This window comes from Dermacentor variabilis, chromosome 1 (assembly GCF_050947875.1).
Source record: "Dermacentor variabilis isolate Ectoservices chromosome 1, ASM5094787v1, whole genome shotgun sequence".
NCBI lineage: Eukaryota > Metazoa > Arthropoda > Arachnida > Ixodida > Ixodidae > Dermacentor > Dermacentor variabilis.
Genome location: NC_134568.1, coordinates 279186062 through 279200799, shown reverse-complemented (window position 1 = coordinate 279200799; position 14738 = coordinate 279186062). Strand labels below are relative to the sequence as shown.

The 14738-nt window shown below is 43.8% G+C and overlaps 1 protein-coding gene across 4 annotated transcripts in view; it reads right to left on the bottom strand.

The window, feature by feature from the left end:
• The window catches only part of LOC142565561 (putative phospholipid-transporting ATPase IIB), a 61846-nt gene that overhangs the window by 14519 nt on the left and 32589 nt on the right, over positions 1-14738 (bottom strand). For all 4 annotated transcript variants that reach the window (XM_075676271.1, XM_075676270.1, XM_075676272.1 and 1 more), the window contains 7 exons: positions 14224-14532; positions 13854-14015; positions 5897-5989; positions 5713-5796; positions 5144-5314; positions 2733-2921; positions 1818-1962 (listed from right to left, as the gene is read on the bottom strand). In XM_075676271.1, the coding sequence (XP_075532386.1) occupies positions 1818-1962; positions 2733-2921; positions 5144-5314; positions 5713-5796; positions 5897-5989; positions 13854-14015; positions 14224-14532 (1153 nt within the window). The remainder of the gene's footprint in view (positions 1-1817; positions 1963-2732; positions 2922-5143; positions 5315-5712; positions 5797-5896; positions 5990-13853; positions 14016-14223; positions 14533-14738) is intronic.

Below are 14738 nucleotides of genomic sequence, written 5' to 3'. Positions count from 1 at the left end.
GTAAAGCGTAATTTCAGTTATCTTCCCTTTATGCCATGCTCAGTTTAAGTTGCGTTCCATGAAAAGATTAATCGCCTCCTTCTCCTGGCAAACTACTCCAAAATCCTGCGTATGGCCTGAGATTTCTTTGAAGATTTAATCATATGAAGTTTCCGCCCTGTACTATATGCAGATCCCAACTATCTTCAGTCAAAATTTGCAGTTCTGGTTTCGGTATTGCTCAGCACTGACATCATCAGGTTCTTGTGCCATGATCAGTTGGTATTGTAGCCATACTGACTTCAAAACAGCCATGCCGACATTGCAATAGACATGTTTCGCATGATGTCAGGTCCGCAAAAGCAGTATTCGGCTACTTTAAAAAATAATGCCATTGTTGCTGCCGAAACCATCAGCAGATGTGCTGCAGGGTGGCAGTTCGGTATGAACGAGCGCAGCAGTCGCAGTTGGAGGAAGTGAAAGGAAGCCCCCTTTTGTGTGCAGAGGCCTGAGAAGTTTCCAGGGGTCGAAGAATGAACTGTTTCCTGAAGTTGAACTCGACGTGGCATACTTTGTTCAAGAGCAATGAGCTGTGCACCTTGCTGTCAACATCGAGCTGCTGCAAGCAAAGGCAAGAGAGATTGTTAGGAGAAAAGGCATTCCGCGGACAGACTTCAAGGCAACTAAGCACTGGGTGTCTTGTTTTATGCACTGCGCAGGATTTTCTTTACGTTGGCGCACGTTGATATCACAGAAGCTGCCAGAAAGCTACAAAGAACTGCTTGTGGCCTTTCAATGGCACATGATTTCACTGCGAAAGTCTCAACTTAAAGCTGGGTCAGATCGGCAATGCTGATTAAACGCAAGCATATCTGGAAATGCCCTCGGCACTAGCGGCGCAGCAGAAAGGCTCCAGGCAAGTTTCTGTGAGGACAAGTGGAAATGAGAAAACGCAGGTCACCGTAATGTTGTCCAGCATGGCAGATGGTCGCAAGCTGCTGCCCTACGTGGTGTTCAAATGGAAGACTCTGCGGAAAGGGGACAAGTATAAAGAAATATTGTTGTCTGCTGTAAAGAAAAAGGGTGGTTAGGAGTTTGTATGGTGTCGGCAGCCTGGAGCACTGCTGGTCCTCCCATCACTACTTGACCTGGACGCATTTCGCTGTTGCCTGGCTGACTCAGAGAAGCGACTGCTGCACAAGTCATCCGTCTACGGATGCTGACAAGCTCATGGTCATCCGTCTACGGATTACATACCAGTTGCAACCACTTGATGTGTGCATAAATAAACCATTCCAAGACTGCATAAAGCACTGCTGTATGTAGTAGATGAGGTTGGAAGAGCCTGAAGTGACTCTTGCCGTCCAGATGAAACAGGCCTCTCCAGTGATGCTCTTCTTGTGGATCGCTGATGGCTGGGCCTGCATTCTCAAGGAGCTCGTCCATCGCACATTCAAGAAATGCTCGACAACAAATGCACTTGATGGCACTGAAGATGAGTTTCTATGGGAGGATATCTCCGACAAGCGACTCTGAAGGAAAGTGCAACAGACGACGATGAGTGAGCAGTCACGTATAACGGGTGACAATAACTAAATAATGAAGTGCAATAGACGACGATGACTAAAGCGTGAAGTGCAATGTAAGTAAATGCTTCCAGTGACCGTTTTCCTTGGACTATAAGGCGATGAAAACTTCTTTTTCCATATCTGTTGTCCCCAAAATGCATCTTGGACTATATGGGGATCCGAGCTAAATGCGGGTTCTCGCGGTATTAGAAAATATCAGGGCACAAATAGAAGAAAATTTACAAAGAAGAAAATTGGCATCAACCTTACCAACAGCACATGTAGTTTTCCCGGTATACTGTTTGATAAGATGGACAACCTCCGCTTTTTGTGTAGGAGAGCAACGACAGCACACCACAGCAGGGCATTGGCAAGCCAACTCCATAAACTCTCGTGGATAGAACTTCAAGCAGACCTGAAGGAGATTAAACAAGATGGCGTTTGGGCAAGTTAGTACTGCATTTTCGATTGAATATCAGTGCAGAAAACATAAGGCAAACCACAGCACACTGATTTGTCCCTTCTGTTTGCTGTGTTGCTATAGAACAATAAAAACTGAAGAGATAGCATGTAAATAAGCAACAGCATACAACTTGAGAAAACATTAAACAGCAATGACACAGATGCAGTCCACAAAGTTCACAAGCACAAGTGCTTCTATGGCATAAGGAGGAGAGTGCTTGTCTTCCTGATTACAGTGTGCAATACCACATAAAAAACACCAAGCTCTAATGCTGATGTGAATTTTCAATACCCTACTAATCATCTTCCATTTAACGTGCATGCGCATAAGCAGTATAGATAGGGAAATGCTGCATATAGAGATGGCAATGTACACTGACAAAATATCGCGAGAAATAGAAAACAAAAGTGTGTTGGGAATCGTAACCAAAGAGCAACCATTAATAAATGGCTTACAAAATGAAGTACAACATGTCATATAAGATATAGACTTCGCTAACAACTTCACTGGCAAAAGTAATCCAAGGAAACAAATTACTGAATGGTTTTAGAAAAGATCCAATTTTTAATCTATAGTAAAGTTGAAAAATAGTACCAGATTTCTACCTTCAGGTTTTTTTTTTTTTGAAAAAAAAAAAAGTAGAGGAAATGTTTGATGTAAACAAGCATGAAATAGTTCCTAAAAGAGGCAAAAATCTATAGTTTCAGACATGTTATTATTACCTCAAGAGCATCACCCCGAATAATGAGGGCATAATCATTTCGACGTCTGAACTTGTTGAGTTCACATCGGGCTTCTGTTCGATTTGCAACAGACTCAAAGATATGCAACTCCTGGGACCTGGACACCAAACGAGACGATTTTGCAATGCTTGTGGCAGTCTCTAGCTTGTCTCCAGTCAGCATCCACACCTTAAGAAAGAAAGCGACAGTAACAGACAAAACATCAGACAGTAATATGATATCCAAGAGCATTCCACATGCTTGCACAAGAGAAGATGAATACTTGCACAAGAGCTATAGTACTACAATACTACACTCCTGGAGTCTGAAGTATGATCTATTTCTTTTAGGTGTACCCATGATAAGCTATGAATGGCATTAAACCTCTGTTTGTAAAGGCTTAGAGCTTTTACAAACAAATCGAGTAATAAGGCAGATATTCCCTGAAATGTTTAACACCTACATGCAATATTTATATACAAATAACGAGGGCTTACTGCATTTCAGGAATGGGTTTTTACCTTTTGCACTATGAACTCCTCAAGAGATTGCAATACTGATTTTGCGCCTGGCTATGCACTTTTCTTTCTAGCATCAAGAAAAAGTGAGTGATGTTACTGCTCACAGAACTAAGCAAAGGTCCACACTCCCTATCCAACAGTGGCCGTAACACCATCAACTGCCATTTGACAACATCACAAAGGCTGCTGTGACATCTGCTGTGGATGGTACTTTTCAATCAACCATAAGCAGCTCTGGCAGCTGTGAAGGCAATATGAGGTGTGTTTTCCACAACGCTTGTGTTAGATGATTAATAGTAGCAGGATTCAAAACAAGACACCTTTTGCAGACTAATTGCAGACATAAAGATTTGCTTTATGATTGACAATTAATCATTAAAGTACCTAATTAATTACTTTAAGAAGCATGTTTTAATCACAGATTCGAAGTCACCCAGTACTTGAATCATAACCTTTTAGAAACTTAATGCCTAGCATGTGTATAAGAAAATACTGACTTAAAATATGCCATGTAATACATTGTTGTTTCATTATCAGTTTTTCTTGCTGCATTTTGTTGCAGATTTTTAGCACTTATTATTCAGCACTGGTTCAAGTAACTGAGTTTCTAATGAAAGGTTATACAGTCGATTTTCAATAATTCGACCCTCACAAGGCCAAGGAAAGTGACTGAATTATCTGGCGGGTTGAAGTAAGCAACATGCAGAAAAAATGCCCAAACACACCTCTGATTCATTTGGCAGAACTATTTGCTCAATGCTAACACGCCCCCGAATCAGATGAGAGTCAACTTTACATGTGTGTAAAGCAGTAAACGAATGTAGAAATGACATTGAAGTCCAAGACAAACTAGAAATCTAACGCACACCCGATTTCTTTAACGAGAATGGGCAAGGGTCTAATATATGTTGCACAATGGTGACCGGTTTCCTAAAGTCAGTTTCGTCGCAGTACATACAGTTATGCAGTAAAGCATGCTAACACCGCAAAGGCAATTTCCAGCCCAGTTTTCTTGGGGGGCGAAAAAAAAAAAAAGGTACACATTAGAATTGCGTAAATACCATGATCAGACATTGTGAGCTGCAGTTATTATATGAAAATCTTTCTAGGTCAGGTCAAAAATGGGCATTTTTGATGGGATATGACGCTGTTCAATGCATTCACTGTCACCTAAGCCCTGCCGAGACAAACGCTGCAACTAAAGGGTTGCTGTTAGGTCACCATAGGGGTCAGGCACATGCATGCCGGCTGGTTAGTTTGAAAGCCCTGCCGAGACAAACGCTGCAACTAAAGGGTTGCTGTTAGGTCACCATAGGGGTCAGGCACATGCATGCCGGCTGGTTAGTTTGAATTATTCGGTGAAGGCAATCTTTAGGAAGGAAAAATGTCACAGTTTCACCCAAAAGGCGAAGCATCGATTACGATAGCAAATTAATAGACAGCTATCTGAAGTAAGGATAGTAGATTTATTGGCTGTATAAACTAGTAAATGTTCGCTTAGTAACCGAATTAACAAGCATGCACACGCACACAAGCAAACATGAACCAATCTCATTCAATGACTGCGGAAACTCGTTGTCAAAACGCTGGAATGAGGAAGCGTGGCAGAAGCAACGAGCGCATTGACCTTCGTGCTGCCTCTCGCTTCAACAGAACTGAGCAGCCAGAACATAGCGTCCACGAAACTATGAGCCTGCGGCGCACCTAGACTCTGCCCTCATCACAGATTGCTTTCAAGATAGGGCCTGCACGGCGACACCATATGCAGCAGCCGTCGGAGTAGCTGTCTCTTTAAAAAACTACCATAGCAGCAGCCAATGATTCTGTTCCAAAGAAACATCCCTCTAAAAGATATTCAGGCTATGCCACTGCGTGGCATGCTGTTACCACCTTTATTCCAGCATTGCGCAGAAGTTCAAGGGTTGGCCTGACTTTATCCTGGAGTTTGTCTTCCACACCAGTGAGGCAGAGAAGCTCAAGGTCCCGCTCAAGTGTTTCGATGACAGCTGTTGTTCGAGCACTCCTGTCTTGAATAGATACTTTGGCTTGGTTGTAACGACTCTGCAAGACAAGTATGCATAATTAGGTGAACAACAACAAGCTACGTGACACAGCATGATTTTAAGAGAGGCATGGACTATTTTAATTTAGAACTTGCATCCCGAGGAAGTACGTTCGGCTCCCACAGGCGGCAAGTTGTTTTTCGTCCATTTTCATTTCCCTTTACCCTATCATTTCTATCACCTTTACCCATCACTTTTGTGCACTCAGTTTCTACAAACTTAGCATGCAGTATCAAATTACAGTAAAGCATGAGAGCCAATGGTTTTCATGCTCTACTACACATGCATAAATATATAACTTTCAGACAAAGCTGATACTATAAAGTTACAACTTTAAACAGCAGTACCACACTTTATCTGTCACAAGGTACAAGTCCTTGTATGCTTGAAACCTACCTCAAATTCTACATACTGCTCCTCGGTGAGATTCTTTTTTGCTACGACAAGGGTACGCAATCCTTCACGTGCCATGTTGTCACACTGAAATGATGTTCACAGATTTTAATTGCATGTCCGAATTGTAAAATGCAGAAAAAAAGTTATTTTCACGTACTCAACATGCCTGACTTTCTCAACTTACCTCTTCATCTAGCCAATCATTATACTGGACAATACCACTCATAACGGCATCAGCACCTTTCATGAAAAAGATAATCTCGCCAGTGCCTTCATCCTGGAAATAAATAGTGCATACCTCATAAATGTCACAAGCCACAATAGTACTTATGTCTGAATTGGAATATGCTTTCACCTGTATACAACAGATGTATAAAAGTGCCAAGCTCCAGTGACTAACTCAATTACTGCAAACCGCATGATGAATGAATGAACACAATCGGCCCATTTCCCAATTCATAACTGCTGTTCACAGCAAAACATAAGCTAAACCTTATGGGCAATTCGCGAGCCAATTGAATTAATCTGAATATTACCCTTAACCGCAGTCAACTTAAGAAAATGGTATCTATTCTGGCCGCACTAACGTTGAACAGAACTGTTCACAGTTACATTATGAATACCAAACAGGTCAGGTAATATTATACCACATCTGAATAAAATAAATATTTACTACATACAACAAGATCCAACGAGCCCTGTTGGAATTTATATACGGCGAAGTTTTCAGTAAATGCATAAGGAGTATTGGAACATTTGTGTTTATTCAATACAAGTACAAAATGAAACCAAACACTTTATTCATGTTGGTGAAGAATGCAATGCACCTTTGAACGCAACCAGCATTATAGGAGTTGAAAGAGGCAAAATGGCTTTCCGTGCCATTTGTTTGGGGTACCCAACCTCCCATTGGAGACGCAGATGCGAGCGTCCACGCGGTCGCCAGGCGACGCAACATGAGCCCATCTCCTCCAGTACCCTCTTTCCCGTCTCATCACGGCTCTCCGTGTCGCAGCCTCTTTGCCCTCTCTACCAGCAGTTAAAGACCCACATGCACAGGCTGGCTTCACTCCTCTACCTTCCACTGCTATGGTCAAAGTAGTGTGAGCCATCGCTCCTGGATCACGCCGCCGTCCCACAGCGAGTGTGAGCTATTTGGCGAAACGCACGAGCAGCACCAGCAGCAGGAGCAGCAGGCAGCAGCCACAGTCAGCAACAGAGGCACAGGGAGATTCGCAAAATGCTTTAATAATGCAAACATGCAAAATATACTACGAATCTGGCACTCTGTAAACCGATATACCAAGAAGGTCCAAGTGCCTGGCTTACTGGCACAGAAAATCTACAACCCACAGCCACGGTTTGCCAGTGGATTCAAAACAAGTAGCTTTAACAGCTTTTGAGAATTCAGAAAAGCAGCATATAGAGTGGGCTTTCGTCAATTTGACTCTGGCTAATATGGCTTTTCGGTTAATTTCATACCAACTGAAGGTCCCAGCCAGCACCTGTGTGTCTCTATGGGCCAAAGCTTTTGTTATTTTGATCATGAAAGAAGCCTTCACAACATAATTCGAACGTCACTAGTCGGCAAAAACATACTCAACTCAAATAGTAACATAATCAAAACCCTAATGGCCGCAACGTTTGTCTTGTCAAAGCTATGGCACAGTGAATGCATAGAAGACATTATGACTCACTAAAAACACACTTTTTGCCTGCCTTATGAAGACTTTCAAGTGAAAACGGCAGCTCACAATGAAGAATTATTTTATTTATGCATTTATAACAAGTGTAATCAGATATGAAGCTGCAAGCACATTTGTGGCAGAGCCAGCATCACCATCATCACAAGTCGGCAACAGAACAAGTTCTCACGTAGGATAGTGATGACATTGCACTGCTTTCCAATTATGAAAGCTCATTCACGAGAAGCTATTTTACATGCTAAACTAGCAGCAACAAAGTTGTATCAGGTGTTCTTGGTGTGCCCAAAAATTATATGCGTTGCAGGATGAACTAGCAAAATGGTTAGTCTAGGAGTGGGTCCCCATTCAATTTACGATAATTGTGAAGTCATTCGATAAATATGCAATATCAAATCTGCAATGGACCATACAGGGAATGATATGCTGTGGCCCATAGAGAAGGATAAAGTTCTGAGTGAAGACGACAACCGTTAAGTGTAAGTAAATTTGCATTCTGAGAAAGTATACTTAGTTGGTTTTATTTATTAATTTGTTAACAGAATCGGAGGCATGCTACGTTCTTCGTGTTAAAAGAATTGGGTACGTGTTCAATTTATACACAACCTATAAGAACTGGGTGGTATTGGATTTGGCAATGTGTCATATTCAGGCACATAATACAGTGGAATCCCACTGATATGTTCCTCGCTGTCACATTTTCCCAGCTGCTACTTCCCACTTTTGCAGTGCTGATCTAAATCCCATTGACTACCATGTATACGTCGCCATTGGTGAATGTCCCTGCATCTTAGTTGGTAGCGTGTTGGACTCTGCAACCTGTCAGATTCGGGCACATAATAGAGTAGAATCCCATTCATACGCGACTCGCTGTTGCATTTTACCAGCTGCTAAATCACATTTTTGCCGTGCTAATCTAAATCCCACTGACTCCCATGTATACGCTGCAACTCTGCAGTGTTCCTGTATTTTCTGTTGAGTTTGAATGCGGAGGTCATGTAAATTTAGCGGTGCAGCCAGCTACTACACATTGAAGAAAGAAACCAAAGTTTGCAATAAGCGACCGAAATGGCACCAGCATAACAGAAGAAAATGTGCACAGAACAGTTGGCAAAGCACTTAAAAGAAGTCTACATCGGTTAAAACCTACTATGAGCCATGCACACTGAACCAGATCTGTTGAGCACAGAGCTAAATTTATTTAGAGGCTGGCAAGGGACTCCCTCCACAAATGACTCACTCAATTACCCAATGGCCCTCAGTACCCAGCAGCTGCGAAGCACCTGACCAAGGCGGCGGTCAGACCTGTAACGCAGCAGAGGGTGCTAAGAATCTCTGGACCTGGACAGGCCGCCAATGGAAACTGACCCTTGCAATGTTTAACACCCGAACCCTCTCAAGTGAAGCTAGCCTAGCAGGACTCTTTGAGGAAGTATCAGGCATTGTTTGGGATATCATTGGCCTGAACCCGAAAATGAACCCGAAAAACTATTCAACAAACCGTGACGGGCTTTCTTCTATGAATACGAAGACAACAAACACTGGATGCAAACACTGGACGTCAACCATATCTGAGAACATCAGCTTGAACAGGGCACATGCGAATTTTATAGCTTAGCAAGTTCAAGCTGTTGAACAGTTGTAACACGCAACACCAGAAGACTCTGTTCATACTCGTGCAAGCTTCCAGTTGTAATTATAAAGGTGTTTTCTACTTGCATTGTCTTACGACAGTCTTTGGATTCCAAGAAGCAGGGTACAAAGTGTCGTGCTCCCTGTATGTCACACTGTATTCCAGTGCGACATGCCTTTTAATATGCTTTGCATGAACGTTATCAGTGCTCTTTCTGGATTTACTGGCTACTTGAGTGCAAATATTTTTTTTTATAAACTACATGAAATGTATCTTTTACTCCTTGACGAAATTAACATGCGACATTCCATCTGCAATGGCTGTATGGTTCATCTCATCTAGCACATGCCACGCACAAGCCGCATTACGTTAGAGCGTTTGTCTCTTGGCAATAAAACGCAGACCATGACACTGTTTCTCTGTCATCTGCATTGTCGACGAAGCAAGCTTTGTTGTCTGCCTCCCCAGCCAGCGAGCTTGGGCGCACGTAGGAGAAAAGCCAGCGCCGACACAAAAATTCACAAAATAACTTCTAGCATTTAAAATTAAGACGTTTAAGTAACTTCTCACATACACAGAAGACAAGTAGAGCTATCAAATGATGTATCACATATGTTTTTAAGTTGACCACCAAAGCTACTTTTTTTACCTTGAACACGAAGCCTTTTGAAAAACATTAGAACTTTAGTTTTTTTTTAGGTGATTGGCTTAACTTTTAAAGCTTCAAATATTTTTCAGCTATAATATTGTAACGGATACGAAAGGCAGGTACAAAAGAAAGAAGAGTAGATGAGGATACCGAAGAGTTTGAGAGGCCGGACTGCGCTACAATCACGCTACGATCCATCGCCCATCTCCTGTAAATAAAACCATTTCTTCACAACTCTTCATAACAGCTATGGTTGAGGTGCGGGGTAATCGACACCCGAAGACAGAGGCTGAACCAGAAGTTCTTCAATGGAGCCGTCGCCTTGCTGGACTCCCATCGAATCCACCGGAGTTGAATATGTCCCACGACGCAGACGAACAATGGCCCATTCCAAGTGCTGCGCTGACCAGTTCCGTTCAACAACTGAGAGGTGCGCGTCTCTTCGCCGGAAGATCGGACGATGACGTCGAGGAATGGCTCATCCATTATTACTAGGTGAGTGCCATTAACAAGTGGAACAGCGCTTCTCAGGTTTCAAACGTCGTGTTTTTTCTAACGGATACTGCGTTGGTGTGATTCGACAATTATGAGGAAACGTTCCCAATCAAAGTCGGCGACTCCGCGATGAAAAAGAGAAGGGCAGAACAGACACTACTGCAATGCGCACAAGTGCCAGGCGAAACCTGCATGACCTACATTAAGGCAGTAATAAAACTGTGTAGGATGGTGGACTCTGGAATGTCTGAGGAAGACAAAGTCGGGCACATCCTAAAAGGAATTACCGAGGATGTTTGCAGTTTCCTCATCGCAAAAGACACCCTGGCTTTCGTCGCCGACATCATTCGGCACTGTCATACTTTCGAGCAACTGAAGACGAGGCGCATCACGCCGAAGTTTGGCAGGCTAGCCAATGTGACGACAGTTGCAACTTAGATAGCAACTAGCCCCTCGATCTTGCATCAACGATCCGACAAATAGTTTGGGAAGAGCTCAGCCTTGTTGTCTGCCTCCCCAGCAGAGCAAGTCAAGGAGATGATGAACAAAGGTGTCATTCAAGAGTCTTCTAGTCCATGGGCAGCCCCAGTAATCCTGGTCCAAAAAAAAGATTACAGACGTTAAACGCAGTAACGAAGAAGGATGTCTATCTGCTACAGCAAATCGTTGATGTCATTGATTGCTTACACGCTGCTTCTTACTTCTCAACACTTGATTTGCGATCGGGGTATTGTCAAATACCTATAGACCCTGCCGACAAGGAAAAGACTGCTTTCGTGACTCCAGATGGCCTATTCAAATTTAATGTTATGCCTTTTGGCCTTTGCAATGCTCCTGCCACCTTCGAAAGATTCATGGACACAGTACTGCGTGGTCTAAAGTGGGAGATATGCATGTGTTACTTTGATGATGACGTAATGTTTGGCCGCACGTTTGAAGAACACAAAGAACGTCTCAGCCTTGTTCTTGACTGCATCAAGAAAGCTGGACTGGTTCTCAACTAAAAAAAATGTCGGTTTCGCGAACGTCAAACAGTGGTCCTGGGACACTTAGTCGCCAAGGATGGCATCAGACCCGATCCTTGCAAGATTGAAGCGGTGAGCTCCTTCAAGCCACCGCAGTCAGCACGAGAACTTCGCTCATTCATTGGCCTATGTTCGTATTTCCGTCGTTTTGTTTCCCAATTTGCCGACATTTGCGACAATCGGTTTGCCGATTGACAAGGATTTTGCAACAAGATGCGACCTTCAATTGGCCACCAGAGTGTGATGCATCATTCTCCCAACTGAAGTTTATACTAACGTCATCACCTTTCTTGCGTCACTTTGATCCATCTTGCCAGACTGAAGTTCACACTGATGCTAGCGGAATTGGGATAGGAGCGGTGCTTGTACAATGTCACAGTGGTGCAGAACATGTTGTCACACGTGCCAGCCGTTGTCTGAGCAAATCTGAATGCAACTTTACGGTTACGGAACAGTAATGCCTGGCAGCTGTTTTCACTGTACAGAAGGTTCGGTGTTATCTTTACGGTACCATTCAAGATTATCACCGACCATCATTCTTTATGCTGGCTGGTCAGTTTGCGTGATCCCTCTGGTCGCCTCGCACATTGGGCGGTGCGCCTTCAGGAATACAACTTTGTGGTATTGTACAAGAGAGACTGTCGTCACGCTGACGCAGACTGCCTCTCTTGGATTCCTCTTGCGACTACCGACTGCGATGCTGAGAATTTTGACGACTGTCTCGCTGCTGTTACTTCTACGTTCCCTGACCCGGCAGACTTTCAGCGAGAACAACAGAATGATCTTACCCTCGATCCACTTTTTGTCACCACCCGTACTTCTCAAGGCAGCGGTCGCTTTACTGTCCATGATAAGTTGCTCTACAAAACTAATTACTCCGGGCATGGAGTGCGTTTTCTGCTTGTTGTCCCCAAGAGTCTCCACTCCGATGTTCTATGCGCCATGCATGACAATGCGACATCCGGCCATTTCGGCTTCGTACCAACGCTACACCGCATGCAGGAGCGCTTTTACTGGCCCAAGATGTACGAAACAACCAAGCGCTATGTCTCTAGTTTGAAATGTGCCAACGTCAAAAGTGACCAACCACCGCAGCCCCAGGTCCCCTTCGGCCATTGACACTGCCCAGTATGTCTACGTAGACCATCTTACATGGTATGCAGAAACTGCAGCCATACCCTCCTCCACTGCTGCTTGCGTGGCAGTCTTTCTGCTATGTTCCTTGGTCCTTCATCACGGCCCACCATGTGTCATCATCAGCGACCGTGGTTGCCAGTTCACTGCTGATGCCATTGAAGAGTTATTTCGTTTGTGCACTTCGCAGTTCCATCATTCCACGCCATATCATCCACAGACCAATGGCCTCATTGAAAGGACAAACAAAATGCTGACCAACATGCTTGCCATGTACACCTCCTCATACCATAACTGGGACGACGTGCTGCCCTTCATCACTTACGCATACAACACGGTGAAACACAAAACCATGAACTATGGCCCATTTTGTCTCCTGTATGTAAGGTTACCGCGAAGCCCTCTGAACACTTTCTTACCCTTCGTTCTGCACAATGACGATTCTGTATCGAAGACTGTGTCTCGCCGAAGAAGCCCGTCGAATAGCTCGTCTTCGTACTCTGGCCTTGCAAAGTCGTTCGAAACAGCGATACGACGACCGTCGCGTACAAGTATTGTTCGAAAAAGGTGACTTGGTCCTTCTTTGGACACCGCAATGCAAGCGTGGATTGTGCCAAAAGCTTTTGTCACAATATTCAGGCCCATTTGTAATTATGGGCCATCTGAGCAAACTCACTTACGTAATAGCTCGCCTCCTGTGCAATGGTCAGCGATCAAGCAGAACTCAGCTGACTCATATGCTCGCCTGAAGCCTTTTTACCCTGCTTGTCTATCCCCTGCTTTTTTTTTTTACCCTGATTTTGCCCTGCTTGTCCATCCTGACTAGCCCCACGGGCTTCGCCTGCTTGCGGGGAAATGTAATGGATACAAAAGGCAGGTACAAAAGAAAGAAGAGTAGACGAGGTGAACGAAGAGTTTGAGAGGCCGGACTGCGCTACGATCACGCTACGATCATCGTTGATCTCCTGTAAATAAAAACATTTCTTCACAACTCTTCGGAACAATATGTCAACCAGGCTATCATTCTATATTTACTTTCCGCCTTCTGAATTTTTCTGTGTTGCAAGAAAAAAATTCTAACTTTGCAATTTTACTTGCTTTTGATGCTGCCAAAAGAGTATATAATGTCCCTTCAAAAAAAAAAAAAAACATGTTAATTGTCTGAGTTTCCTGCCCCGGTCGGCTGAGCAGGAAAAATAAATTATCACGAAAATGGTACAAAAAATTTTTGAAGAAAAATAAATGGGGAGAACGAGTTTGAACTTCAACAAACGTGGAAATTTTTTCAACTACATCTCTGATGGTCAAAAAAGCGCTGGTTGATATAGCGTGGAATGACCCAATATGCACCAACTGCATCATTTTTTGTGGGCTTCATTGTCGACCACTTACTCATTACAAACATTCAGAAAGAAAAAAAAAATGCTGTGCACAATTAGGCTTCAACGAAGGTGAGCTCCAATTTGCACCACAACGTAAGACAGGCAAGAGGTGCTACAAACCTTGACAACAATACCCATGCGCTTTCGCTCTGAAGTGAAGGGAAATGTCTGCAGTATAGTGTAATCTAGGATATTTCCATGTGGAGTGCGCAGCTTGAGCGAGTTGAGATCCCTGAAGACAAGCTCAAGGCCAACGCTTTCAGTCCAGGTCACTAATGCCACCTGAAAAAGGCAACATAATTGAAGTATAATTCAAGCTGTCGGCAAAATGAACTGTGAAATACTGAAAACTCAGCGAAGTTCCAATACGTGCCTCAACAAATTGAGCAATGTTGGAAGGAGAGAGAGAGAGAGAGAGAGAGAGAGAGAGAGAGAGAGAGAGAGAGAGAGAGAGAGAGAGAGAGAGAGAGAGAGAGAGGCCTATTCATACCTCATCAGGACTAGATGCCTGGTAGGTGGGTGGCTTCTGGTATTGCTCGGCCAGTGCCTGCTCATCATCAGCATCAGAAGCAACACCCTCATAGACGGGAGTCACATTATGGCACAGAGCCACCGCTCGAACAGCTTCTTGCACTCGAGTGGCCATGTTGCGGCGCACACGGACCCCCTGGGTAGCCCCAGTTGTACCAGGTGCAGGCGAGGGTGCCCCAGGAGTGTATGCAGCCTTCAGGTTGCTCTTCACTTCACCAAAGGATTCTGAGCTGTAGGACACTGAGCCAAGGTGAAGCTTCTTCAGCACCTAGAGAGAGCAATGATTCCGCACAGTAAGAGAAAGACATCTGGGAGGCCTGGCAAATGCACATGTTAGTTATTTCACTGGCATTAGCCTGAGAAATTTGTCATTTCCAAGTGTTCACGCATAACCAGGACTAGCTGCTACCATTTAACCATGTTTCCTAAAACTGGATTTTATTTTAGACAACACATACACAGAAAAACCAAAGG